The 26,048-nt window shown below is 50.9% G+C and overlaps 1 protein-coding gene and 1 long non-coding RNA gene across 4 annotated transcripts; one reads left to right on the top strand and one right to left on the bottom strand.

Moving 5' to 3' along the window:
- Window positions 1-36: 36 nt before the first annotated feature.
- CCDC61 (coiled-coil domain containing 61) lies at window positions 37-26,048 on the bottom strand. Of its 3 annotated transcripts, none has more exons than XM_086690161.1 (14): window positions 25,996-26,048; window positions 18,174-18,332; window positions 17,840-17,922; window positions 13,211-13,368; window positions 11,936-12,097; window positions 3,207-3,417; window positions 3,028-3,110; window positions 2,136-2,305; window positions 1,938-2,013; window positions 1,443-1,585; window positions 1,277-1,355; window positions 1,048-1,099; window positions 474-549; window positions 37-366 (listed from the first exon to the last, which is right to left on the bottom strand). In XM_086690161.1, the coding sequence occupies exons 2-14, from the start codon at window positions 18,319-18,321 to the stop codon at window positions 269-271; spliced, it is 1,539 nt and encodes a 512-aa protein (XP_086546287.1). In that variant the 5' UTR covers window positions 18,322-18,332; window positions 25,996-26,048; the 3' UTR covers window positions 37-268. The 3 variants fall into 3 exon arrangements, with proteins under 3 accessions (XP_086546287.1, XP_086546286.1, XP_086546285.1); XM_086690160.1 differs by lacking the exon at window positions 25,996-26,048 and adding an exon at window positions 22,641-22,923; XM_086690159.1 differs by lacking the exon at window positions 25,996-26,048 and adding an exon at window positions 22,337-22,474.
- On the top strand, window positions 246-5,203 carry LOC147573677 (uncharacterized). The gene is made up of 2 exons (XR_015244959.1): window positions 246-378; window positions 1,027-5,203. It is a non-coding gene; the product is annotated as an uncharacterized LOC147573677 (long non-coding RNA).

Raw genomic sequence — 26,048 nt, 5'->3', positions numbered from 1 at the left:
CGCTCCAGCCCCACGCTTCAGTCACACGCTGAAGGATCCCAAGGACAAGTATGTTTATTTACAAAATGCACACCCCCTCCCTCCGCCCCCCAGCCTGCAATGCATGGGAGAGAGGGAGGGGTCAGGGCCTTACACACACGGGAGACCCCAGGAGCACCAGCAGGGGAGGAGCCTGAGCCTGGCCGGAAGGACCCGCCAGCCCCGCCCCTCCACACCGAATCCAGCAGTGCGCGTGGGGTGGTGGAGGGGCAGTACTCCCCGCCCAAGGTCACGACCTTGTGTCCAGACGGTTCATGTATTCCTGCAAGGCCTTCAGGCGGGCGTCTATTTCCGCCATGTCCGCTGCCTGGTGGTCCGAGCTGTACTCTGTGAGCGCAGGTGAGAGGGGTGGGTGTAGGGGCTGTGAGGGCCCAATATGCTGTCCTCAGACTGTGGGGCAGGGGAAGGGGGGACACGTGGAGTCCCAGGCTCACCTTTGATAGGGACCCAGCCCCCCGAATTAGCCGGGCGTCTCTGACGGCGGCCGCGATCCAGAGGGGTGGACTTTTGCTGCAGGAGGAGGCACGAGAGGGGGTTAGGGACCCTCCCTCCAGTCCTGCCCCCCAAATCCACTGGAAATTCTGAACCCGAGGATCTCAAAAAATAAGGGCTGACACCCACTGGCCACTTACTGGATGCAAAATCACCCCCTGGGAGCTTCACCAGAAAGAACCCTCTGAGGTGAATACGATTACCATCCCCATTTAATTGATCAAAGACACTGAGGCTGAGGGACACACAGGCGATAGGAAGGGGCGGGGCCGGTTTTAAGACCTTTCATTGGAGGCCAGCGCTGGTGCCCTTGGCCACCATCATCTGCCCTCACCCCACGCCCACCCTCCCCTCCGACCCAAGGCTCAAAACATTCGCCACCAGAAGCATTTCGCACCAGAACCTGCCCACCTGATTCCCCCACAATGGAATCACGGAGGAAAGGGACAGGGGCTTCTGGGAGGTTCATGCCGCCGCCGCCCCCTCCCCCTCCAGGGTCTGGGGAAAGACACTCACCGTATTGGACCCACTCCAGGTTGTGGGGCTGGGAGGCTTCCCGCGGCGGACGCTGACAGGAGACGGTAATCAAGGACGGACCCGAGAAGCCTCCGCCACCTCCCACCTCGCCCTCCCAACGTGGTTTCAAGGCTCCAGCCTCCATCGCCCAATTTCCCTGCAAAAGCCTCTTTCCAGCCTCCCCAGACACCCGTTTGGAGGCGGTCTCTTCCCCCAGCCCAAGTTTTACCCTCTAGGGAGGGATTCAGAGAAATCCTCCAACTCGCTGCAGGAGCTGGCGGACGAGCAGCGGCTGCGGAGACTGTCCACTAGAGGGAGAAAGAGAGCGTAAGTCTCCGGCGCTCGCCCGGGGCGCCCAGCCCGCCTGCCGGCCCCGGGCTCTGCAGCCCAGTTACCCGAGGAGCTGCGGTGTCGCGAGCGGTTGGCCGCGTCCCCTCGGCCGGTCACGGCGGCGGGCGGCCGAGTCTGGCGCGACCAGGAGACGGACGGCCCGTCGCCGCTTCCTCCGCTGCCCCGTCGGTTCCGCTGCTGCTGCTGCCTGCGGAATCGCAAAGGAGACGCTCACCCGGCCGCCCAACTAGTGCCAGGAAAGGCGTCGCTGCGCCCCTACGTGGTCGCAGCCGGGGCCAGTGACTCCGTTGAGGTCACGCGGCCTACGTAAGGAAGAGGCACGCGGACACGCAGACCAGGCGGTGGTGGGAGACAAGGAAGCAGGGCGGGTGGGGGGAAGGGTCAGGGGAGGAGGTGGAGTTCAGGTGCAAAGCAGGAGCAGGAAGGGGAGAGACGGAGCAGGTGACAGGTGATGGGAGACCGCGATGGATGAGGGTACAGGCCAGCGGGCCAGTAAAGGACCAGGGATATGGGCAAATAAAGAGGAAATGTGCGCTAACTTCATCTTGATCTCTCTCTGCTTCTTCTCCTTGGCTTTCACAAAGGCCGTGGGGTCGAAACGGGGCACGCGACCACCTAGGATGGGGTGGGAGAGTGTGCAGAGAAGAGGCTGGGGTCACAGGATCACGCCTCCACAGCTCTAGTCCATTCCCCCTCCTCCCACAGGCAGGGCAGGGCAGGGCCTGGCCGGCACAGACCTGTGGGTGAAGGCGAGGGGCGGACGGGGCGGCCTCGACCCCGGCTCCCCCGACCGCTCTCCCGGGAAGAAGAGCGGGCGGCACCGCGACCACGAGATGTGGAGCGCTCCCGCGACGACGAAGCCCGATCCTCCCGCACCCGGGGCGGCACCACCGGCGGAGTCTGTCTCCTGGGAGCGCAAGACCCACTGTCAGTTTCCCGCCGGCCAGCTCCTATCTCAACTCCTATCTCAAGCCTCTTCTCGGATCACACCATCTCCGAACTTTCTGGTCCATCCCACCATCAACTCCCAGACATTCACGCCCTTGCACACGACCCTCACAGACACCTTACCTTGTCCCAGGCTCCCGCCCCTCTCGAAGCCCCAGAGAGCGCCCCAGAAGAACCCGTCTGTCACTTCCCTGCATCCTAACAAACCCCCCTCACCGGGACCCTTCTTCCTGAGCTCTCCCACCGCTCCCTAGAAATCCTTTCCAAAATTCCGTCACCCACCGCAATAAGTAACAGCAGACATCAACCCGATCCCCACCAGCGGGGCCACAACCTTTCACCGTGTGGCCACGCCCTTTCGCTCTACGGGATAGCCTCAGGGCCCACCCCTTCCGAATCTCCAGGCCCAGCCTCCTGACACACGCTTCAAGCCCTGCCCATCTCCCCACAGACTCCGCCCACCACGTCTAACTCAGCCCCACGCGGTCCATTAGATTCCTCCCACCGCTCCGTCCCCGCCCACTCTCAGCCGCCCCACTCAAGCCCCGCCCACACGCCCTGGGCCCCGCCCTCCCCCCCGACTCCACACCTCCTCTCCAGGCTCCGCCCGTCCAGGCCTAAGCACCCCAGCAGCCCCGTCCCAGCTCCAAGACCCCGCCCACCCCAGACCGCGCCCCTCACCCCCTCTTGTACACCGCCAGCTCGCTGTTCACCGTCCTCAGCCGGGCGCGCAGGCTACGCTCCGACGCCTTCACCTCCTCCAGCTGCCGGGGGAGAACAGGGGCGCAAGGGCCCAGGCTGAGGCCGAGGTCCACGCCCCAGCGGCCACCCCCGGCCCGCCGGCCGCCCCGCCCCCTCACCTCCTTGGCCAGGCGCCGGCAATCCTGGCTGCGGCGGCCGACCCCGCGGTGTCCGAGGCCCCGCTCTTGCCGAAGCTCCAGCTCCAGGCCGCGGACGAGCCCACGCAGCGCCTCAGCCTCCTGGCGCGCCGCCCTCCCGGCCAGAGCCTCCTCTCGAGATCGGCCCAGCTGGGCCTCCAGCTCGCGCTTCTCCGATGCCAGGCGTGAAACCCTGGGGGGAAGAGGGTAGAGGGAGGACGACAGAGTTGGGAGGGAGGGCGTGCACGATCCTATCATCCTCACTTCTCCATGGGTGCGGGCACGAACCATTTCACCTGCTCCAGGAACCGGGAATGCAGCCCCACCACTCCAGCCGCCCCCATGGCCCCGTAGTCTCTCTTCCCACGGGAGGAGGAACATGGCCATCCATCCCGCGGCGAGGACACAGCCCTGTGAGATCTAATTCCAAAATAAGTCATCAATCTGCCCTTCTCTGTACCCTGAAAGCCTAGCCCTGAGTTCCTGGACTTACATGGTCTCCCACGCCCCCACCCCTGGCCTCCCAGCCATCACGGCCTCCTATTCACCAGAAGATTCTTTGTAAAATGCAAATCCGATCAGGTCACTACTGTGCTCAAAACCTTCCTTGAGAAAAAGATGTACACACAAGGCTATTCATTGCAGCACTATTTCTTTTTCAAGTTTATTTATTTTTGCGAGAGACAGAGACAGCGGGAGCAGGGGAGGGCCAGAGAGAGACAGGGAGGGAGAGAGAGAATCCCAAACGGATTCCTCGCTGTCAGTGCAGAGCCGGGGGTGGGGCTCGAACCCACGGTTGGAACCCAGGAAACCTCGAGCTCATGACCTGAGCCAAAATGGAAAGTCCAGCACTTAACTGACCGAGCCACCAGGGGCCCCAGCACTATTTTGTAATGTTTATTTATTTATTTTGACGGGGGGCGGGGGGGGGGCAGAGGGGCAGAGAGAGAGGTAGAGAGAGAATCCCAAGCAACTTCCGTGCTGTCAGTGTAGAGCCGGAAGGGGGACTCTATCTCACCAACCTTGAGATCATTACCTGAGCAGAAATCAAGAGTCGGAGGCTTAGCCGACAGAGCCACCCAGGCGCCCCGCAGCCCTATTTATAATAGCAAGAGTAGAAATAACCAAAATGTATACCAACAGAAAGTAAGCTGAATTTCTATGATACAGCCACTGAACTGAGTACCACACAACTAGAAAAAGGAAGGAGAAAGAGCTCTATATCCTGTCGCCAAGTGATGGCCAGGATAGAAGTTTAAAAACAGGGCTGAACAATGTTTAATACGTCTCTTCATGCAAAAGAAAAGAGGGGAATTATAAATCATATTATGTTCATATTTTCAAAAAATATGTGAGGATAAATCAAAACTTAAAAAAAATAGCTTACCTATCAGGGAGAAACCAGTGGCAACAGGGACACAAGTTGGACCCCACTAAATGTACCTTCTTAGGTAACCTCCATGACCAATATGGGGCTTGAAGTCAAGACCCTGAGATCAAGAGTCGCATGCCCTACTGACTGAGCCAGCCAGGTACCCCCCTACCTTCTTTTTCAGTTCTGACTTCGGAACTCTGAAAATATTGTATTTAAATAAATTTTAAGAAATCAACCCCTAAAACTTTTATTTTTTTGAATGTTTGTTTATTTTTGCCAGAGAGAGGGAGACAGAGCATGAGCAGGGGAGGGGCAGAGAGAGAGAGGGAGACACAGAATCCGAAGCAGGCTCCAGGCTCATGACCCAACAGCACAGAGCCCGACGCGGGGCTCGAACTCACAGACTGCGAGATCGTGACCTGAGCCCAAGTCGGACGCCCAACCGACTGAGCCACCCAGGTGCCCCAACCCCTACAACTTTTAAAAGAAACTCGCTCAAATAGATCTAACTGGGTGTAAAAGTTGGTGGTATATTGGAGAATTATGTCAGGGGGCAAAAACAAGACAAAAATAACGTGGGGTGCCCGGGTGGCTGTCAGTTAAGCGTCCGACTTCGGCTCAGGTCATGATCTCACGGTTCATGGGAGGCTGCTTCGGATTCTCTGTCTCCTTCTCTCTCTGCCCCTCCCCCGCTCGTGCTCTGTCTCTCAATAATAAATAAATGTTAAAAAATTTTTTTAAAAAAGATCCTCTCACTCTCTCTCTCACTCTCTTTCTCTCCTTCTGCCCCTCTCCCCCACTAGTGCTCTTTCTCTCTATAAAATGAAATAAAATGGAGTGAAATGAAATAAAATGAAATGAAATTCATTTAGGACCTTGAGATGGGGAGATTATCTTGGATTATCAGAGTGGGCCCTAAATACAATCACAAGTATCCTTACTGGGGTGCCTGGGAGGCTGTCAGTTAAGCATCCTACTTTGGCTCAGGTCATGATCCCGCAGTTTACAGGTTCGAGCCTTGCGTCAGGCTCTGTGCTGACAGCTCAGAGCCCGGAGCCTGCTTTGGATTCTGTGTCTCCCTCTCTCTCTGCCCCTCCCTGGCTCGCACTCTGTCTATCTCTCTCAAAAACAAATTAAAACATTAAATTAAAAAAAAAATTATAATAACCATAAGTGTCCTTATAAAAGAAAGGTCGAGGAAGATCAGACACAGAAGAGGAGAAGGCAATCTGACCACAGAGGCAGAGAGTGGAGTGATGTGGAATGATGGCAGGCAGCAGAAGCTGAAAGATGGAAGAAACAGATTCTCTGCTAGAGCCTCTTGCGGGGGAGCACTGCCCAGCTGACACCTTGATCTCAGCCCCAGTGATTTCAGATTTCTGGCCTCCAGAACTGTAAGAGAATAAATTTCTGCTGTTATAAAGCACCAAGTTTGTGGTAATTTGTCACAGCAGCCATAGGAAACCAACATAGCATCAGTTGAGTTTATTTTTTTATTTTTTTTTTTTTTAAATTTTTTTTTTCAACGTTTATTTATTTTTGGGACAGAGAGAGACAGAGCATGAACGGGCGAGGGGCAGAGAGAGAGGGAGACACAGAATCGGAAACAGGCTCCAGGCTCTGAGCCATCAGCCCAGAGCCCGACGTGGGGCTCGAACTCACGGACCGCGAGATCGTGACCTGGCTGAAGTCGGATGCTTAACCGACTGCGCCACCCAGGCGCCCCTCAGTTGAGTTTAAATTCATGACTTCAAAAGGATAGTAAAAGCAAAACAACATTCATTGAACTTCATGGAGGATTTGCAGGAAGCAACTCGTTATTCTGACAAAAGTTAAGTAGAGGGGAAAAAACACAAGCTTTAATCATGCCTTCCTCATAGGAAATATATCTCAGGGAAACCAAATAACTGATGAGAGAGAATGCGTTTCTTTATTGAAAACTTTCAGCTAACAAAAGCAAAAAAAATTATAGAATTAGATCATTACCATTAACCAACCCCTGATGAAAAATCTATCTAGCTACTGATCATCAGTAACTACTAAAACTATATATTAGGGGCGCCGGGGTGGCTCAGTCAGTTGGGCGTTTGACTTCAGCTTGGGTTGTGATCTTGCTGTCCACGGTTTCGAGCTCTGCATCAGGCTCTGCGCTGACAGCTCAGAGCCCGGAGCCTGCTTCGGATTCTGTGTCTCCCTCTCTCTCTGCTCCTCCCCCATTCATACTCTATCTCTCTTTGTCTCTCAAAAAATAAGTAAATGTTAAAAAAAGAAAACATTAAAAAAAATAAACTTAAAAAACTTTTTTTAATCTTAAAAAAAAACTATATATTAACAGTTCTTGTCACTTTGCAAGTTTAAATCAATTAGGGATCTGAAAAACACATAGATGCCTACATTTTTGGCAAAACACTGAATTTATCCTTTACAATCCAGAACAAGGCAAGGATGCCACATATCACTGCTTCTTCTCAACACTGTACTGGTGATCCTCACCAATGCAATAAGGCAAGAAAAAGAAATGAAAGATAAGGATTAAGAAAGAATTAACAAAACAGTCATTTGCAGATGAAATGATTATAAACATTAAACATCAAAGGAAATCTACAAATTATTAGAAATAATAAGAAAGCTGGTGGAAGTTACTAGACACAAAATCAACATCTACAGTTAGGGAGGCCTAGGAGGCTCAGTCTCAGTCGCGCTGATGGTGCAGAGCCTGCTTGGGATTCTCTCTCTCTTTCTCTCTCTCTCTCTGCTCCTCCCGTGCATGTTCTGTCTCTCTCTCAAAATAAATAAAAATAAACTTAAAAAATTTTTTTGAAAAATACAATTATATAAACATCTATATCGTTTATATTTAAATAAACCATTAAAAAAAAATCACCCAAAGATAGGAAAAGAATCTAACAAAAGTATGATAGAATAACATCATTCAGACATTAAATAAGACCTAAATAAATACCAAGGTATATTGTTTATATATTGGAGTACTCGCTATTTTTTTAAGTAGGTTCCATGCCCAGTGTGAAACCAAATACGAGACTTGAACTCATGACTCTGAGATCAAGACCTGAGCTGAGATCAAGAGTCAGAAGCTCAACCAAGTGAGCCACCCAGGCATCCTGTGGAATACTCACTATTTATACAGATTTCAGCTTTCCTTAAATTGTTCCATAGATTCAATGCAATACCAATAAAAATTCTAACAAGTTATGGGGCACCTGGCTGGCTCAGTCACTGGAGCATCCAACTCTTGGTCTCAGGGTTGTGAGTTTGAGAGCCATGTTGGGTGTAGAGATTAGTTTATAAAAAAATAAAATCTCAAGCCTATTATTCTAAAAAAAAAAAAAAAACCAACAAGTTTTATGTTTTTGTATTGAAAAACCTATTGATTCTAAAATTTATAAAGAAATGCAAATTTCCAAAAATAACCAAAAAGTTCTTAAAATGGAAAAACACAAGTCAGAAGACTTGCTCTACCCAGTATGTCTAATTAGAAAGCTACAATACCTCTAACCTACATATATTACACACACACACACACACACACACACACACACACACACACACACACATTATTTGTGATAAAGGTGACAATGATTGGGGCGCCTGGGTGGCGCAGTCGGTTAAGCGTCCGACTTCAGCCAGGTCACGATCTCGCGGTCCGTGAGTTCGAGCCCCGCGTCGGGCTCTGGGCTGATGGCTCAGAGCCTGGAGCCTGTTTCCGATTCTGTGTCTCCCTCTCTCTCTGCCCCTCCCCCGTTCATGCTCTGTCTCTCTCTGTCCCAAAAATAAATAAACGTCGAAAAAAAAAAATTAAAAAAAAAAAAAAAGGTGACAATGACGACACAGTAGGGAAAGGATACTCTTTTCAATAAATGTCATCGGACTGATTGACTGGCCATGTGAAAAAAATATGAAAGAGCCTCTATCTCCCCCAAAATCGATTTCAGGTGGATCGTAGACATCAATGTGAAAAGCAAAAGACAAAAAATTATAGAAGATGATATAGGACAAGATCTTCATGATACTGGGAGAGAAGGATTCTAAGGCAAGACATAACAATTACTAACTTCAGAGAAAAAAACGTATAAGTTAGTCTACATCACAATTAAGAACATCTATTTATCAAAAGACACTATTAAGAGAGTGAAAAGGCCAGCTATAGAGGGCAAGCAGGTGTCTGAAATACATAACATCAACAAAGGGCTCGTCTCCAGACTATATAAAGAGCTCCTGGAAATCAGTAAGAAATAGATGACAAGAGGAAAATAGATACGACAGGTGAACAGGCAACTGACAAAAGAGGAAATCCAAATGGCTACTTAAATATATGAAAAACTGCTCAACCTCTTGGTAATTAAGTGAACGCAAATGAAAACTACCAAGAGGTACCGACTGGGCTGATGGGAACTTCATAAGAAGGACTCAGATCTCAACCTCAGAACTCATCGGCCCCAACGCCACCTGACGGTAGGCAAGTACATGGCACCCCCAAGCAAGGTGTCTTGCCAGAGACCTAAATCTGATTAGCCTCTAGGGTTAACAGTGACTTCACAGGAAATACAGGGGACAGAGGAATACACTGACCATGGGGATAAAACGAAGTATTTACAGAGGAAATCTGATGTCTGGGATTCGCTTCTCGGGGAGGGGGGAGGGTGTGGATCAAACAAGAAGGGCAAAATGTAGAACACCGTTGAATCTGGGGCACAAATACTTGTCCATCCTACTTCTGTCTACTGTGTGTGCTTGGAATTTTTCCTAATAAAAAACTTCTTAAAATCTGTAGCTCCCCCCCCTTCTCCCAGGAGCTCCCCATTTGGCCCCATCCAGCTGATTCCCCCCTCCTCTCCTCTCCTCCCAACTTCCTCTCCCGCGCTGCGTCAGCCAAGCTTCTCTTTACAGATCCAAGTCCCTCCTCCTGCAACACTTTCTCTCATCCTTTAAATGTCACCTCCGCTGTCCCCAGCCAGGCTAGGCCATGTCCCTCTGTTCTCTGCTCTCATGCTCTCTGTACATTTCCTTCCTATAGCACCGGTCGTTGTAGAGTTGGCATTTATCAGTGTGATTATCTGTCTTCTGTCTGGATCCTTACTCCAGCTGTCTGGTCACCGTGAGGGAACCTGAATTCTGTGGTCGGGCTGTGTCCAACTCTACTCCACTTATTACGAGCTGGGTGACCTTGGGCAGTAGCACCTCACATCTCTGGGAAGTGGAACAATAACAATACCTACGTATAAAGTTGTATAAGAATTGGGGCGCCTGGGTGGCGCAGTCGGTTAAGCGTCCGACTTCAGCCAGGTCACGATCTCGCGGTCCGTGAGTTCGAGCCCCGCGTCGGGCTCTGGGCTGATGGCTCAGAGCCTGGAGCCTGTTTCCGATTCTGTGTCTCCCTCTCTCTCTGCCCCTCCCCCGTTCATGCTCTGTCTCTCTCTGTCCCAAAAATAAAATAAAACGTTGAAAAAAAAAATTAAAAAAAAAAAATAAATAAAAATAAAGTTGTATAAGAATTTACAGAGTGCTTAGGCCATATCTGGCACTGAGTAAGGGCTCTAGAAACATTAACTCAGGCTGGGCAGTGTGCCTGGCACACAGTATGAACTGGATAAACACTGGATGGATGGATGGATGGATGGATGGATGGATGGATGATCCTGCTTCCCAGCAATGTACAGCCAGGCTCTTCCAGGAAGACCCACAGGGCTCTCCAGCCCCAGGGGCCCCCACCTCCTCCCTGTCAGCCCTGAACACTTAGCCCTGGCCTAGCGGCCTAGCAGCCACCAACATAACACAACAGCTACAGAAACAAAGGGGGCTTGGTGCTGGCTGCACGGATTCAAAATCTAGCGTGTGACCTGTGGCAAGTTCTCTAACCTCTCTGGGCCTCAGTTGCCTCCTCTGTAAAATGGGGGCGAGAGCAATGTCTACCTTGCAACGATTAAAAAACTTAAGTCACAAAGGGGCACCTGGGTGGCTCAGTCGGTTGAGCGTCCGACTCTTGATTTCGGCTCAGGTCATGATTTCACGGTTCATGGGATCAAGCCCTGAGTTGGGCTCAGCACCGATAACGTGGAGCCTGTTTGGGATCCATTTTCCCTCTCACTCAGTCCTCCACTGGCACACTCTCTCTCTCAAAATAAACAAACATTTAAAAATAAATAAAAATTGGGGCGCCTGGGTGGCGCAGTCGGTTAAGCGTCCGACTTCAGCCAGGTCACAATCTCACGGTCCGTGAGTTCGAGCCCCGCGTCGGGCTCTGGGCTGATGGCTCAGAGCCTGGAGCCTGTTTCCGATTCTGTGTCTCCCTCTCTCTCTGCCCCTCCCCCGTTCATGCCCTGTCTCTCTCTGTCCCAAAAAAATAAATAAACGTTGAAAAAAAAAATTTAAAAATAAATAAAAATTTAAAATTGAAATGAAAAAATTAAAAAAAATAAAGAATAATAAAAATAATTAAAAATTAAGTAACAAAGCACTGAGCAGAATCCTTGGCACACAGCTAAATGCCCTATAAATGTCAGCTACGGTTATAATTATCATTGTTCTTACAAAAATTTTATTTGCCCTTCCCAATGGGCGGGACTTCCTCCAGGTGGCAATGGCGTCCTGGATTCAGCACGCCACAGGGCACAGCATGCAGCAGGCACTCGGTAAATATGCCAAAAAGCCTTTGCTCTCTTCACTTTACTCTGCCAGCCCCCGTGTTTTCACCACATCCAACCAAACACAAAGCCTTTGCACATGCTGTTCCCACTGCCTAGAACACTCTTCCCCACTCGCTTCACCTGACTCACCCCAAGACCCCAGCAGGTTCCTATTCAGCCTCCTAGAGCACAGACTCCCTTTTCTGCCTAATCCCATCTCTGCTAGCAATGCTATTCCCAGGTGGTTATGGGATCAACGTCCATCTGCCCCCTGGGCTGGCCACAACGTGAAGGGCAGGGAGGGGGCCAGCACAAAAGAGGCGCTGAATATAGCCCCACCTCCACTGTCTTTGCACATGCTGTTCTGGAACACCTCTCCCTTACCAGGCAGGCTCCAGTCTCCCCTCTGGGCTTCCCAAACTCCATCCACTGTGTATCTTCACTGTCTACAGACAAAGCTATCTCCCCCACTGGACCTGGAGTCCCAGGAGGGCAGGGCCAGGATTGGCTGAAATCATTGCTGTGTCCCCAGCACCTCCCAGCACAAGGCAGGCACAGAAGAGGGGCTCGGAATAAATGTTTGGTGAACAAGGGACCACCACCCTTCCAATAGTGCTGAGCATAGGGCCAGGCAGTGACTGATGGGATGCCTCCTCCCCCCAGCCCCAACCGCATTCGCCTCCCGGACTCACTGTTCCCTCAGGTGCCAGATCTCAGTCTCCCGGGTGTCCCGAGCATCCTGGCCGTCCAGCCCTCGAAGGCGGCCCAGCTCCTCCTTCAGTGAGCGGATGATGCCCTGCAGGACCACAGGGTCCGGCTTGCCCTGGTACGGGAGGGGCAGCGGGTAGTGAATCCTGAGGAAGATTAGAACCGTGGCATCTCAGAGGCCAAGAATCCACCCGAGGGTAACTACCAGACCCTGAGAGCCTTCGAGTAGGAAAATACACAATTCCAAAAACCTCACGTTCCTAGAGGCTTAAGTTCTAAATGCAACTTCCAGCCCCCTCCCTGCGCCCAGATCCCTTGCACCAGCTGGCCGTCCCTGAGACTCCCTTCTAGAGCAATTTTGGAACCCCTGGCATTGATGGGCTGGTTGTAGTCCGAATTAACTTCCTCATCATACACTGCTGGTATCACGTTACTTACCACCAAGCAGTCCTAATTCGATTCCATAGGGGTAGATTCTAAATGGCCTGATCTGCGTCACCACTTAGCAGAGGAAAGGTAGGGCACCTTGATTAAGGTCCCACCAGACGCTATGCTCACAGGACTGACAACTTCCCATTAGAAAATCCGGGAGCTATTATCAAATGGGGCAGATGCTATCCCCTGGCTACCCAACAGCCATTGCCAGCCCCCTCCTCCTCCCTTGCTGCCTCCCACTGTACAGGCTAAAGAGCCAGGCATTGATTTTAGCAGCATCCCCTGCACATGACCACTTGTGGCCAAATATTAGGGAAAGGCCGCAAGACCTTTTCTGGCCAGATATTATAGGAAACCTATTGGGCATCTTTTAGGAACACTTCTATTTTCCTGATTAAAAACAGTAGATGCAATTAGCAAGTACAGCCCGGTTCTCTTCCTCTTGCTTTGATACAGAACCCACGCCTGGAGGGCCAGCAGCCATTTTGTGACCTTGAGGAGACAAGGATGAGGTCCAAAAGCCAACACTTTAAGGATGACAAAAAAGGAATAAAACAGAAGGAGCCCGAGTCCCTAAGGAAACTTCTAGGTAGTAGCCACTTACCTAGACATTTTGTTGGGTGATAAACTATTGTTTGTCTAAAGCACCTGGAATAGTTATTCTACTACTTAGAGCCAAACACAATACCAAATGATACAAACCCCAACAGTGAAGATTCCAAAGGCAATACCCCCACCCCACCCTCAGGGTTTTCTGAGTTCTAACTACACCCTCTCCTACCCACCCACCAGCCTGAGCCTGGAGCCAAGTCCTTTATCCCCACCTGTCAAACTCCACAGAGTAGATGAGGATCAGGTAGCGCTTGGAGTTGAGCTGGGCTGATCTTGAGGCCAAAGGGCCTGGGCGGCCCCCCATCTTGCGATTACGCAGGGACTCCAGGTCTGTGTAGGTCAGCAGGTCAAGGGTGACCGACTCACTGCTCTGTTGGAAGAGGACGGGAGGAATGGCCAGGCCCGGAGCACACAACCCACAAAGCCAGGCCACGCCCCATCCATTCGTTGGGCTAGTGGGGCCTTTCCGACACTGAGACAGATGACCAGGATGGCCCTGCCCCAGGGGCTGGCACAAGGACACCAGAGGGAGAAACTGGTAAGAACCTAAATGGTCAACCATGGGGGACAGCTTAGTGCTGTGGCTCTCCAAGTGTTGTCCAAAGGCCCCTGGGGGGTCCCCGAGACCCTTTCAGGGAATCCACGAGGTCAAGACAATTTTCCTAATAATACTGTCATGGGTCCTTGCCAAAGGCATCAAATGCAAATGTACGAGGAGTCACTGTGTTTTCTGTTGCTCAGCAATCTCAGTGGGGGGCCAGGAAGAAGGAAGAAACAAACAAACAAACAAACAAATGTAACACCAGAAATCAAAAACAGGAGTGGTCTTTTTTTTTTTTTTTTTTTTTAATAGGCTTCACGCCCAACGCGGGGCTTGAACTCACGACCCTGACTGAGATCAGGACCTGAGCTGAGATCGAGAGTCAGGCACTTGACGGACTGAGCCACCCAGGCACCCCAAACCTAGGAACGGTCTTGACAAATCAGTACAGGTTAATTTTATCGAATCTCCATCCTTGAGTACACAGCTCTGTGACAAAATGGGAAATACACATTGTGTCGCGTACCAAAGTACGACAGACAGTTGTCCCAGGAAGAACACTTGTGTAATCGAGCTGGGGGCTAAATTAGCCACTTTTTCATGGCACACCATGTTTACTTGAAAGAACGACTGACAGACAAAACTACAGTTATTCAGACTTGGCTGTTTGGCAGGCATTTTCTCCCAAAATGAACGAAGTCAGCCCGTCACTTCAAGAAACATAACTGGCGGTATTTGTTGCCAATGAGAAAATTCAAACTGCAAAGCAAAAATTGGCATTTTTGGAAAACTTGGATCGGCCCACTGTGCGCTGGGTAAGCTTCTTGATGTTCAAAGACTTTCCTTGGGGAGATCGGTGAGGATATTAACAAATGTGACTTCCTGATACCGGATAATGAAATGCGTCAACACTCGGAGGGTCTACATAACGCAGCGAACCATATTTTCCAAATGACCAGTGCATGATATTATAAAATGGGCAAAAGATCCAAGCAAAGTTCAAGGTACATCAATAGAGTTTAATGTAATGTAAAACAAAAAGTTCATTGATATGCTCTCGGACTCCACACTGCGACAAACCTTTGAGAAATGACCACCTGTGCCGATTTAATACGTTAGCAAAGAAGGATGTGCACCACTATCTGATAAAAGCAATTAAAGGACTCCCTTTCCCACTGCGTATCTAGGTGAGGGAGGTCTTTCTGCATATACTTCAACCAAAACATATCACAGCAAGGGTGCCTGGGTGGCTCAGTGGGTTAAGCATCTGACTTCGGCTCAGGTGGTGATCTCACGCTGGTGAGTTCCAGCTCCTCACAGGGCTTTCTGCTGTCACTGCAGAGTCTGCGCTTCAGAGCCTCTGTCTCCCTCTCTCTCTGCCCCTCCCCCACTTGCACTTTCTCAAAAATAAACATAAAAAAAAAAAAAACCGCATCGCAACAGACTGAATGCAGAAGCACATATAAGAATCTAGCCGTTTCCAGGGCGCCTGGGTGGCGCAGTCGGTTAAGCATCCGACTTCAGCCAGGTCACGATCTCACGGTCTGTGAGTTCGAGCCCCGCGTCAGGCTCTGGGCTGATGGCTCAGAGCCTGGAGCCTGTTTCCGATTCTGTGTCTCCCTCTCTCTCTGCCCCTCCCCCGTTCGTGCTCTGTCTCTCTCTGTCCCAAAAATAAATAAACGTTGAAAAAAAAAAAAGAATCTAGCCGTTTCCAGGGCGCCTGGGAGGCTCAGTTGGTTAAGCATCTGACTCTTGAGTTCTGCTCAGGTTATGATCTCATGGTCTGGGAGTCTGAGCCTCTCATCAGGTTCTGTGCTGACAGTGTGGAGCCCGCTTGGGATTTTGTCTCCCTCTCTCCCTGCCCTTCCCCTGCTTGCATGCGTGCACTCTCTCTCTCTCTCTCTCTCAAAATAAATAAAAATTTAAAAACTAAAAAAAAAAAAAATCTAGCAGTTTTCTATTAAGCAAGACGTTAAACAGATTTGCAAAAATGTAAAACCATGCTGTGTCTCCTACTAATTTATTTTGTCTTAGAAAATGTATTTTTTCATTAAAATGTTATTTAATTTAACACCTAACAGGCTCATTATGGCTATTTTAAGTGAACTCATAAATATCTTGAAGTTATTCTCAGTTTTAATTTATAAAACAACTTAATTTACAATACGGCAAACAAATATTGATAGAAAAAGCCTGCATAAACAAAAGGTCTTTGATGGCCTCAATAATTTTTAAGACCACAAAGGGGCCATGATACAAAAAACTGGGTTATGTAAATCATGCTGAATGAGCGTAACAGAATACTAAGCAACCACTAACAAGGATGACAAACTCACAAGTTGATGACAATAATAAAAACAGACAATATCTATAAAGCACTTATTACGAGCCAGACGCCATTCTAAGGTTTATACACAGAACTTCTTTAATCTTCACAACGCTGTGAAACAGGGACTACTTTATCCCACATTACAGATAGGAAAACTAAGGCATGAAGGGGAAGTAACTGGCCCAGGGCTTCCAGCTAGTAAGCGGCAGTGATGTGTCTGACTTCAGAATTCATGCTCTTGACCATTGTGCTATACTGCCTACACATACACATGAAGTGTTAGCAGTCTGGAGCAGGGGAGATAAGGGGGATTATAAGAGACTGTCAGTTTCAGGGCACCTAGGTGGCTCAGTCAGTTAAGCAGCTGACTTCAGCTCAGGTCATGATTACGCGGTTCATGAATTCAAGCCCTGTGTGGGCCTCCGTGCTGACAGCTCAGAGCCCGGAGCCCGCTTGGAATTCTGTGTCCCCCTCTCTCTCTGCCCATCCCCTGTTCGTGCTAGGTCTCTTTATCAAAAATAAATAAACATTAAATAAAAAAAAATAAGAGGGGTGCCTGGGTGGCTCAGTCAGTTGGGCGTCCAACTTCGGCTCAGGTCATGATCGTTCGGTTCATGGCTTCAAGCCCCACGTCAGGGTCTGTGCTGACAGCTCAGAGCCTGGAGTCTGCTTCAGTTTCTGTGTCTCCCTCTCTCTCTGCCCCTACCCCACTCATGCTGTCTCTGTCTCTCTCAAAAATAACTAAAACATTAAAAAAAAAACAATAAGAAAGGTCAGTTTCTAAGTCACACACTTTAATATGTGAGTGCAAATACCTATAATCAGAGAAATAATGTAGGTCATAGTTTTAAAATGCCTAAATAACACCCTTGACACTCCAACGTCCAACCTGCTCCCCCCCCCGCCACTGTCAACACTTCTAACTACTTGACGTTATACATTTTTTCAATTTTCTGTTTCTCCCACTAGAATGTCCATTTCATAAAGGACAGGAATTTTATCTCTTGTGTTTAGTGCTGTATCCCAACGCCTATCACAGTGCCTGGCACACTATAAATGCTCAGTAAATTACGTGACTGAGTAGCTATACTCACTGATGTGACTAAATTTTTATGAAATATCGTTTAATCTTTTACTTTTTTAACTTTTTAAGTTTATTTATTTATTTTGAGAGAGACAGAGACCGCATGAGTGGGGGAGGGGCAGAGAGCGAGCGCGAGAGAAAGAAGAGAATCTCAAGCAGGCTCCACGCTGTCAGCGCAGAGCCTGACGTGGGGCTTGAACGCACAAAACTACAGGATCGTGACCTGAGCCAAAACCAAGAGTCGGAGGCTTAACCGCCTGATGTGGTTTAATCTTTTCAAAGCAGGTTACAGAGGGGTGCCTGGGTGGCTCAGTCGGTTAAGCGTCTGACTTCAGCTTGGGTCATGATCTGGCAGTTCATGGGTTTGAGCCCCGCATCAGGCTCTGTGCTGACAGCCCATAGCCTGGAGCCTGCTTTGGATTCTGTGTCTCCCTCTCTCTCTGCCCTTCTCCCACTCGCCCCTGTCTCTCTCCCTCAAAAATAAACATTAAAAAAAACAGCTTTAAAAGCAGGTTACAGAATACTTTGGGAAATATATCAACTATATAAAATTATACATCTGCACACACACACACACACACACACACACACACATTTTCACAAGTAAACAGAGAAGTGGTGAAACGGCTGGAGTGATTTTCACCAAAATATTAACAGGAATGAGTGTTAATAGAGTGATTCTTCCTTTCTTCTTGACATTTCTCTGTGACAGGAATTTTCCACATTAGAGTAACCATCACTAGAATCAGAATAAACCACTTACATTTGGGAAAGAAGAAAAAGATAGGCCTGTCCCTTTAAGGAAAGAAAAGGTAGAGGGCCTTGCATCCATCAAATGGGCATCCACCTCCCCAGGGATCCACCCCTAGCTCCCAACCTGCCCCTACCTGGGTGAGAGCCGACTGCAGCATGTTACAGAAGATGTTGAACTGTTTGAAGTTCCCTGTCTTGTGAGTCAGATCTTCGATGACTGGGTAGAGAGAAAAGTCCTTCCTGAAGTCTGACCACCTGCCCAGCCCAAGAGCAATGCATCCAAGCTTTCCGACTTGCCCCCACTCCAGGGCCTCTGGCCTGAGGGACGAGCCCTCCACCCCCACCCCACCTTAGGGAGTCTGGTCAGGTAGAAGACGCAGATGGGCGGGTTCCTGATTGACCTCCTCTTCCGGGAGAAGGTGATCCCAGGGAAGGACAGGTGAAACCACCCCAGGCAGGCCCACTCACAGCTGGCATCGAACTCGCCCCGCCACTGGTCAGCCGTCATCCGGTCCTCCACCTCCAGCTCCAGCACCTGCCCAGACACCACCACCCGCACGGCATGCTCCACACCCCGGAAGACATAGTCCACCTGCAGGCCGGCTGGCTGGTCCATGGCCAGTGTCGCTGGAGAAAGGATGAAACAGAGACCCAGAGGGGCTGAGAGGCCAGGCTCCAAGGCTGGAAGGCCAAGAATTCATATCCTGGCTTCACCATTCACCAGCTTTGACACCTTAGGAAAGAGATTGCCTCTCTGTGCCTCAATCTCCTCATCCAGAAAACGGGTATAATAACGGAATCTACCTCAGAGTGTTGTCATGATCATTAAATTGCAAAATCCACATAAAAACACTTAGAACTGTGTCCGTGCCCCACGCGTGCTGGCTGACAGGCTATAGGATTTCCAACAAGAGAATCGTGATTAATACACTGATATTAATTTATTAATCCTTATGCTCATTATCTATTAATCAGTCACTCATTCATTCAAACATTTGTGGAGAAAAATCAAGCTACAAAGGGAGACAGAGAGTACTGAGGTCAGGCAGAGCAGATTTAAAATTTTTATTTTATTATTTTTTTTTAGAGAGAGAGAGAGCGCATGCGAGCAGGAGAAAGGGACGGGGGGGGGTGGGGGTAGGAGAGAGGGAGGGAGAGAGAGAGACTCTTAAGCAGGCTCCACACTCAGAGCATAGCCTGAATCAGGGCTCAATCCCATGACCCTTGGATCATGACCTGAGTCAAAATCAAGAGTCAGAGGCTCAACCAACTGAGCCACCCAGGCACCTCCAGGCAGGGTAGATTTTTTTTTTAGTTAAAAAAAATTTTTTTAAACGTTTTTATTTATTTTTGAGACAGAGACAGAGCATGAACGGGGGAGGGGCAGAGAGAGAGAGGGAGACACAGAATCTGAAACAGGCTCCAGGCTCTGAGCTGTCAGCACAGAGCCCGACGCGGGGCTCGAACTCACGGACTGTGAGATCATGACCTGAGCCGACACCACGAGTCAGACATTTAACCGACTGAGCCACCCAGGCGCCCCGAGGCAGACTTTAAATAGGGCGTCAGGAGGCGATCGGTAGAGCATGCAACGTGTGATCTCAGGGTTGTGAGTTCAAGCCCTATGTTGGGTGTAGAGTTCACTTAAAATCTAAAAAAAGGGGCGCCTGGGTGGCGCAGTCGGTTAAGCGTCCGACTTCAGCCAGGTCACGATCTTGCCGTCCGCGAGTTCGAGCCCCGCGTCAGGCTCTGGGCTGATGGCTCAGAGCCTGGAGCCTGTTTCCGATTCTGTGTCTCCCTCTCTCTCTGCCCCTCCCCCGTTCATGCTCTGTCTCTCTCTGTCGCAAAAATAAATAAACGTTGAAAAAAAAAATTTAAAAAAAAAAAAATAAAAAATAAAAAAAAAAAAAGAAAATCTAAAAAAAAAAAAATTAAAGAAAAAACAGGGGGTCGGGGCAGGCCTCTCTGAGGAGGTAACATATGGGCAGAGAACTGAAGGAAGTCAGGGAGCAAGTCACATGGGTGTCCAGGGAAAGGGGTCCGAGTCGAGAGAACAGCCAGTGCCATATATTATATACAATGAAGTTAATAATTGATTTTATTAATTAGTCTGCTGCACACGTAAGTACCTTCTCTTAGCCAATAGGGCTACTACTCACTGTTAGTTCTATGGAGTGGAGGACAGGGTCAGATCTGTGTGTTCGGCGTGGATTTTAGGGAGAGCCCCAGGTTGCTTGAGCTTGTATCTAGCTTCAGGTATGTGCACAGACACGGGCAACTTACTTAATCTCTCTTGGACCCAGATTCCTTCTCTTTAAAGCACATGCTCTCCTGGATGCTGGGGATACCATGAGAAACCAGATTTCGCCCCTACCCTCAAGAGGGCGGCAGCAGTCAGAAGTATAAAAATGTCTCACACACACACACACACACACACACACACACACACACACACACACACACAAGTTGGGGGTAGGGCTCCTGGGCGGCTCAGTCGGTTAAGTGCAGACTTCGGCCCAGTTCACGATCTCATGGGTCGTGAGTTCGAGCCTGGCACCGGGCTCAGTGCTGACAGCTCAGAGCCTGGAGCCTGTTTCAGATTCTGTGTTTCCCTCTCTCTCTCTGTCCCTCCCCCACTCGTGCTCTGCCTGTCTGTCTCTCTCTCAAAAATCAAATAAACATTTTTAAAAATGTCCAAAAAAAAAAAGTTGACTAGTGGGAAAAAAGGAGATGCTGGGGATAGGGGTTGCTCTCGTAGCTAAGGTAGCCAGGGAAGGGCTCTCTGAGCAGACGCCTGGAGAGGGGTAAGGAGAGGCCAGGGGAGGGCTCCACGGTGGGATGTTCCTGGTTTATTCTAAGAACAGCAAGGTATAAGCGTGAGGGACGGAGAGAGGGGTAAGTGATGAGATGAGAGAAATACCGGGCCAGATGATGTTCATGCAGGCCTCTGTAAGCCCATAGGAGGATAACAGGGCTCATGTCCTCGGATTGGTGTAAGGATTAAACGACTTAATCCCGATAAAATCCTTGGACAAATCAAGCAATGCCTGACACAGAGCAAGCACTCAATACACACCGGCACAATTATTATTATTATTATTATTATTATTATTATTATTATTATTAGTTGTGTTGTGTCTTGAAAGGCAGTACAGAAACAAGGCAAGGCAAGTCCATTTTCTCCTCAGTGTACAGATGGGGAAACGGAGGCTCGGCAGAAACCCACAGCTGCCCCAGGGACAGAGCTACCCAGGACTGCCCCCCAACCCAGATCACGGGGACCCCTCCAATGCCTGGTCTCCTTCTCTCGCCCGCAACCTTTGCTCCGCGTCATACTCTCCCCCAAAAAGTCTTCCTAAAGGCTGATATTGGAAAATATAACATTTGTGAGGCCAGAAAATGATGAGCCCTGAAACTCTAGGCCAGAGGTCTTTAACTTTTTTAGGAGTCTTTGTGCCTTTGATAGCCTAATGAGATCTCTGAACTTCCCCCAGACAAATGAATAACCAACCCTTGGCGAGTAATTTCAAGGGCTCCCAGAATACCACCCTGAGGCCCATCCACAGATCCCCTTTCTCAAAGGCCCAAGGACAACCGCCAAAGCCCCAGACATCCTGGCAGGCACCTCTGACTCTAGACCCAAGTTCATAAATTTATTTGGGGTGGGGGGTTCTCTCGAGTTTGGAACTGGCTGATGAAATCGAGAGACCTCTTCCCCCTGAAAATCCATACTCTCACAATTGGGCACTTTCACATTCTCTGGAGGTTCAGAGGTGGGGTTAATAATCCCTGGCCTATGGGCAAACAAACAGCTACACATTTCAAGGTAATCCTGCCCTCCCCCCCACCCCACCCCACCCCACCCCACCCCACCCCACCCCGTCCTCCGCGCTAGTGCCTGGCAGCGCTGGCCCCGCCCCTCCGACTCCGCGAACCAATCAGTAGTCGCGCCATTCCGGTTACCAAGGCGTTGGAGGTACCGGCAGAAGCCCGCAGGAGCCTTAACAGCTTCACCGCCCCACTCACCACCCAGCTCGCTGTACCAAACTCCAGGGAGACAGAGGAGTAAAGGGGCCCGTCCCATCCCATCTCCACCACCAACCCAGCCCTACTCTCCTCCCCCACTCCCCCACAGAAGCTCCCCATTCTCTTCCCGAGAATAGCAGCCCTTCCCTAAACCACGGAGCCTTTCCTCATCCAACTGCCGTGAAGTCATTAGCCTCCGGCTCAGTCCCCAGATATTAAGCCCCTGAATATTCTCCCCGAATTCCACTGTCCCCTTACACACACCTGCCCCCCGCACCTCCACAAACTTCGCCCGCTCCCCTCTTCTCGGCCTGATGGGAGCACCCCTGCCACCTCCACATTCCTTTCCAGACCCCAACTCCCCATCTGGGGATTCTGAGCCTGGAGATTCCGGACTCCCTTCCCCTCCCCGCTGCAGAACCTCCCTCCCTCCATTTTCCAGCCTCACCCCTCCTACCACATTCCGGAAACCAGCCGTCTTCATTCCCTTCCCCATGTCCCTTACTGCCATGCGGCTCTCCAAGATGGGGGGCGGGATGGGCCACATTCCCCCTCTCCGTACACCAGCCCCCAAGTTCTCCTGGGGTCCCCCCCCCATATTTTACCTGAATGTTGCTCCCTCCTGTTATTCCGCCTGGATTCTGCCTGCATATTTGCCCAAGGTTCTACTCCACAGTGAGGATCTACCCCATTTTCAGCCTGTCTTACTTTCTCCCATATTTCACCTGGATTCTGATCCCTCCCAAATTCTATGTAACCTCCCTCTCCCCTCCCCCCCCACATTTTCCATCTCCCTTCCCTGCAGAGCCTTCCCTGAACACCCTGCCTACGCCCCCCCCCCCCCCAATTCTGGGATTCTCCAGACCCCGAGCCCCTCCCTCCTTCCCACCCCCCACCTTGTCCTTCTACCTGTATCCTTCATCCTTGCTCTGTGACCAGTGGCCCATCCTGGTTGCTGGTTTCATTCCAGTCCCAAGACTCTTCCTGGCTCCTCTTCTCCGCCTCAGCTTCCCGACCCTGCATTCGAGGCCCCGCCCCCGCCAACCCGTGACGTCAGCCCTTCAACCTTGCGCGCTCCGCGTGGACACCGCAGCACCCCACTCGGGCCCACAACAGCTGACCCCACTTCTCGGGCCTCATGACATCATGGCTTCAGCACACACGCACATGCGCACAAGCCCCCTCAACTTTCCGACCCCAGCCCTCTCCCTCTCGTCTTTCACTAAGATGACTCCCCTCTCCGCTGCCAGGGCCACACCACGGTCCCTGGCTCCTCCCCCTCCCAACAGCGCTCCCCGGATATTCCAGATTTCACAGCCCTCGCCCTACGGTGGGGGTGGTGGGAGCCGAGCCAAGAAAAATCCACAGCACCATCTCCCACACAAGACAGGGGTAAATCACCAGCTCTGGCAGCCCCCACCCCGGGTGGTTATTTCCACCCTCTCCGCAGCGCCCTCCTGCCCCCACCACCACACGTTCCAGCCTGGCCATGACCTAGCCGGCCTCTCCTACGCAGTGTACCCCCCCCCCCCACCTCACATACTATACACACCGGCCTGGCCCCGCCCCCATTCTAAGCTCACCTCACCGCCCAGTGGGTGAATTTGAGCCGGCTAGAACTCCCCTCCCTTACGCCCTGCGCTCCCGCAGAATATAGACCAGAGCCCTCCACACTGTCCCCCTGGAACACATAAACACGAAAGGCTTCTGGGACTCCCCCAGGATCCACACCTCCATAGCGCACACCGCAGCCCATCACCACCCCGTGGGGTATCCAAATCCCACCCCCCCCCCACTATCCCTCAAAGGCTTTTTGCCTTAGATAAGGACGATGCACACCGATCAACCGGTGACTCATCCTTTAATTCTGCTCTCTGGCAGCTGCTGTAACCATCCCCCATTTTACGGAGGACGAAACTGAGGCTTGCCCAGAATCCTGCAGCGAGGGAAAGGCACACTAGACCCCCTACACATTACCCAGCTACCCTTCCCGGACCACCTTCTGCTTCCTCCCATAACTCCCTGCTCCTTTCCCTCCCAGCACCAATCCTTCTGGGTGGTCTCGTATCTTAAGCATGACACACAGGGACTCCTGGCCTCAGCTCCCATCCCACCACCTGCCCACAGCGTGACCCAGGGCAAGGCACTTAGCCTTTCTGGGCCTTTTCCCATCAGTCAAGTGGGGATAATAAGAGCTCCCATCTCACACAGGGTGACTGTGGGGATTAAATTAATACATGGAAGGAGGTTCGAACAGTGCCTGGCTTTCGGTCAGCTGTTTACCATCTGTGCAACTAGCTGATGATTAGTTGACAGACTAGAAACCCAAGATTTTGATCATTCCTGGGTCTTCAGCACCGTGGGCCTGGCACAGATCAGGGGCTACTCTATGCAAGATGCCAGGAAAACGGGGTTGTGGGTACTGGAGATACAGCCGAGGTCTTGTCCTCTCAGCTCACCCCTTGTCGCCAGGTCCCAGCTCCAACGTCCACTCCTGCAGGAAGCCCTCCCTGACCCCCAGGCTAGGTGAGGAGCTGTCTCAACCACCAGGCTCCCCAGCACTGCCCAGCAGAGGGCCAGCCACAGAGGGGAGGTTTAACGATGAGACAGCTCCTGTCCAAGCTCTGAACTGGTTTCTCCGAGGGCTGCAGGTGGTTGATGACAATGCGGGATCTTGGGCATGGCCCCCAAATCGGCAGAAGCAGAACTTCTCGGGGGGGGGGGGCAGGAATCTGCATTTCCCACAAGCTCCCCCAGCACTGAGATCTGAGACCTTACACCCCTGGACGCCACAGTCTTCCCAGTTTATTACCCCATCTTGACCCCACCACCCCACCCAAGACTCTCCCAATACCTCCCAATATGTCTGAGGAACAATGAGGAGGCCAGGGTGGCTGAAGCCGTGTGAACAAGGGAGAATGGCAGGAGTTGGGGGCAAAGTGGAGGGGGAGCTGGATCCGGTGGGGGCACTACAAGCTTGGCAAGGACTTCTGCGTGAGGTGAGAGCTATGGGGGTGTCTTGACCAGGGAACACCATGATCTGACTTGTGTTTTAACAGGAACCTCCAACGGGGGGGGGGGGGGGGGGCGGGTCAAGGGCAGAGGCAAGGAGCCCAGCAAGGAGGCCACTGCAACAGACCAGGCAAGAGCAGGTGATGGCCCGGATCAAAGCAGTAGCAAGGGAGGTGGTGAGATATGGATAGATTCTGGAAGTGCTTTGAAGACAGGCCCATGAGATGTGCCGACTGACAGATGGCATGTGGGCACTAGAAAAGGGAGAGTCAAGGACAATTCCAAGGTTTTTGTCCTGAGTACCCGAAAGGATGGAACTGACATCAGCTGGGTTTGAAGATTGAAAGGGGGAAATACAAGCTTGATTGGGGACAAGTTTTTAAAGCATGTATGTCAGTTGGACCTCCAAGTAGAGAAGAGTCGGCCGTTGGACAAATGAGTCTGGAGTTCAGGGGAGAGATCCAGACTGCAGACAGGCATTTGGAGACATCATTATATAAAGAGCATGTGAAGCCAAGAGACTGGGTGAGGCCACTAGGTGGGAGATATAGACAAGTAAGAGATGAGGTCACCCTAACGATGATAAAACTGAGGCACAGAAGGTTAAACAATTGGCCCAAAGACACCGTGACGTTCAGTGGCAGGGCCAGTGGCAAAGCCAGCATTTAAACTCAGGCAGCCCCAACTCCAGACCCCACACTCTGAACCACTGGTAGTGTTGTTAGGAACTTTCAGAGTTAATTCATTCAAAACCTGGCACATAGTAAGCCCTCAACAAACGCTACGTGTATCGATCACATGCCTTCACACCTCGTTAACACACACCTTCATCCCCGGAGTCCTCACTCATTTCCTCCCTCGATATAGTTCCTCACCTGCCCTCCACCCGAATCAAAGCTTGTAACTCATCGCAAGGACCTCCGCTCCTCCACACTGCGCTGTAATAACCCCTTGCCTTAAAACCTCCCATTAAATCGCAAGGCTATATCACAAGGGCATTTCTGTATTTTACCACCTGCTGTCGCCTGCTTTACACACTTTCCGCATTAAAGACCCTCCTGAGAAATACAAAACATCTCCCCCACTCATACGCTGCCCTCTGCCTTACACTCATCAGAGCGCCCATCCGTGTTAAGGGTCACCCCCTCTCGACTCTTACACTGCCCGCCGCAGCCCACCTTCCCCCAGAGTATCCCCTCCCCCCAGGATCGCCACCCCGGCCCGCGCACCCGCTACTCCCGCCGCCTCTCACCTTCTCCACAGACACCCCTCCTCGCGAGGGGTTCAACTGCCGAAGCTCCAGCC

Source organism: Puma concolor, chromosome E2 (genome assembly GCF_028749965.1).
Source record: "Puma concolor isolate L17-30 chromosome E2, mPumCon1.1.hap2, whole genome shotgun sequence".
NCBI classification, from domain to species: Eukaryota; Metazoa; Chordata; class Mammalia; order Carnivora; family Felidae; genus Puma; species Puma concolor.
This window is presented reverse-complemented; position numbering and strand designations above follow the sequence as displayed.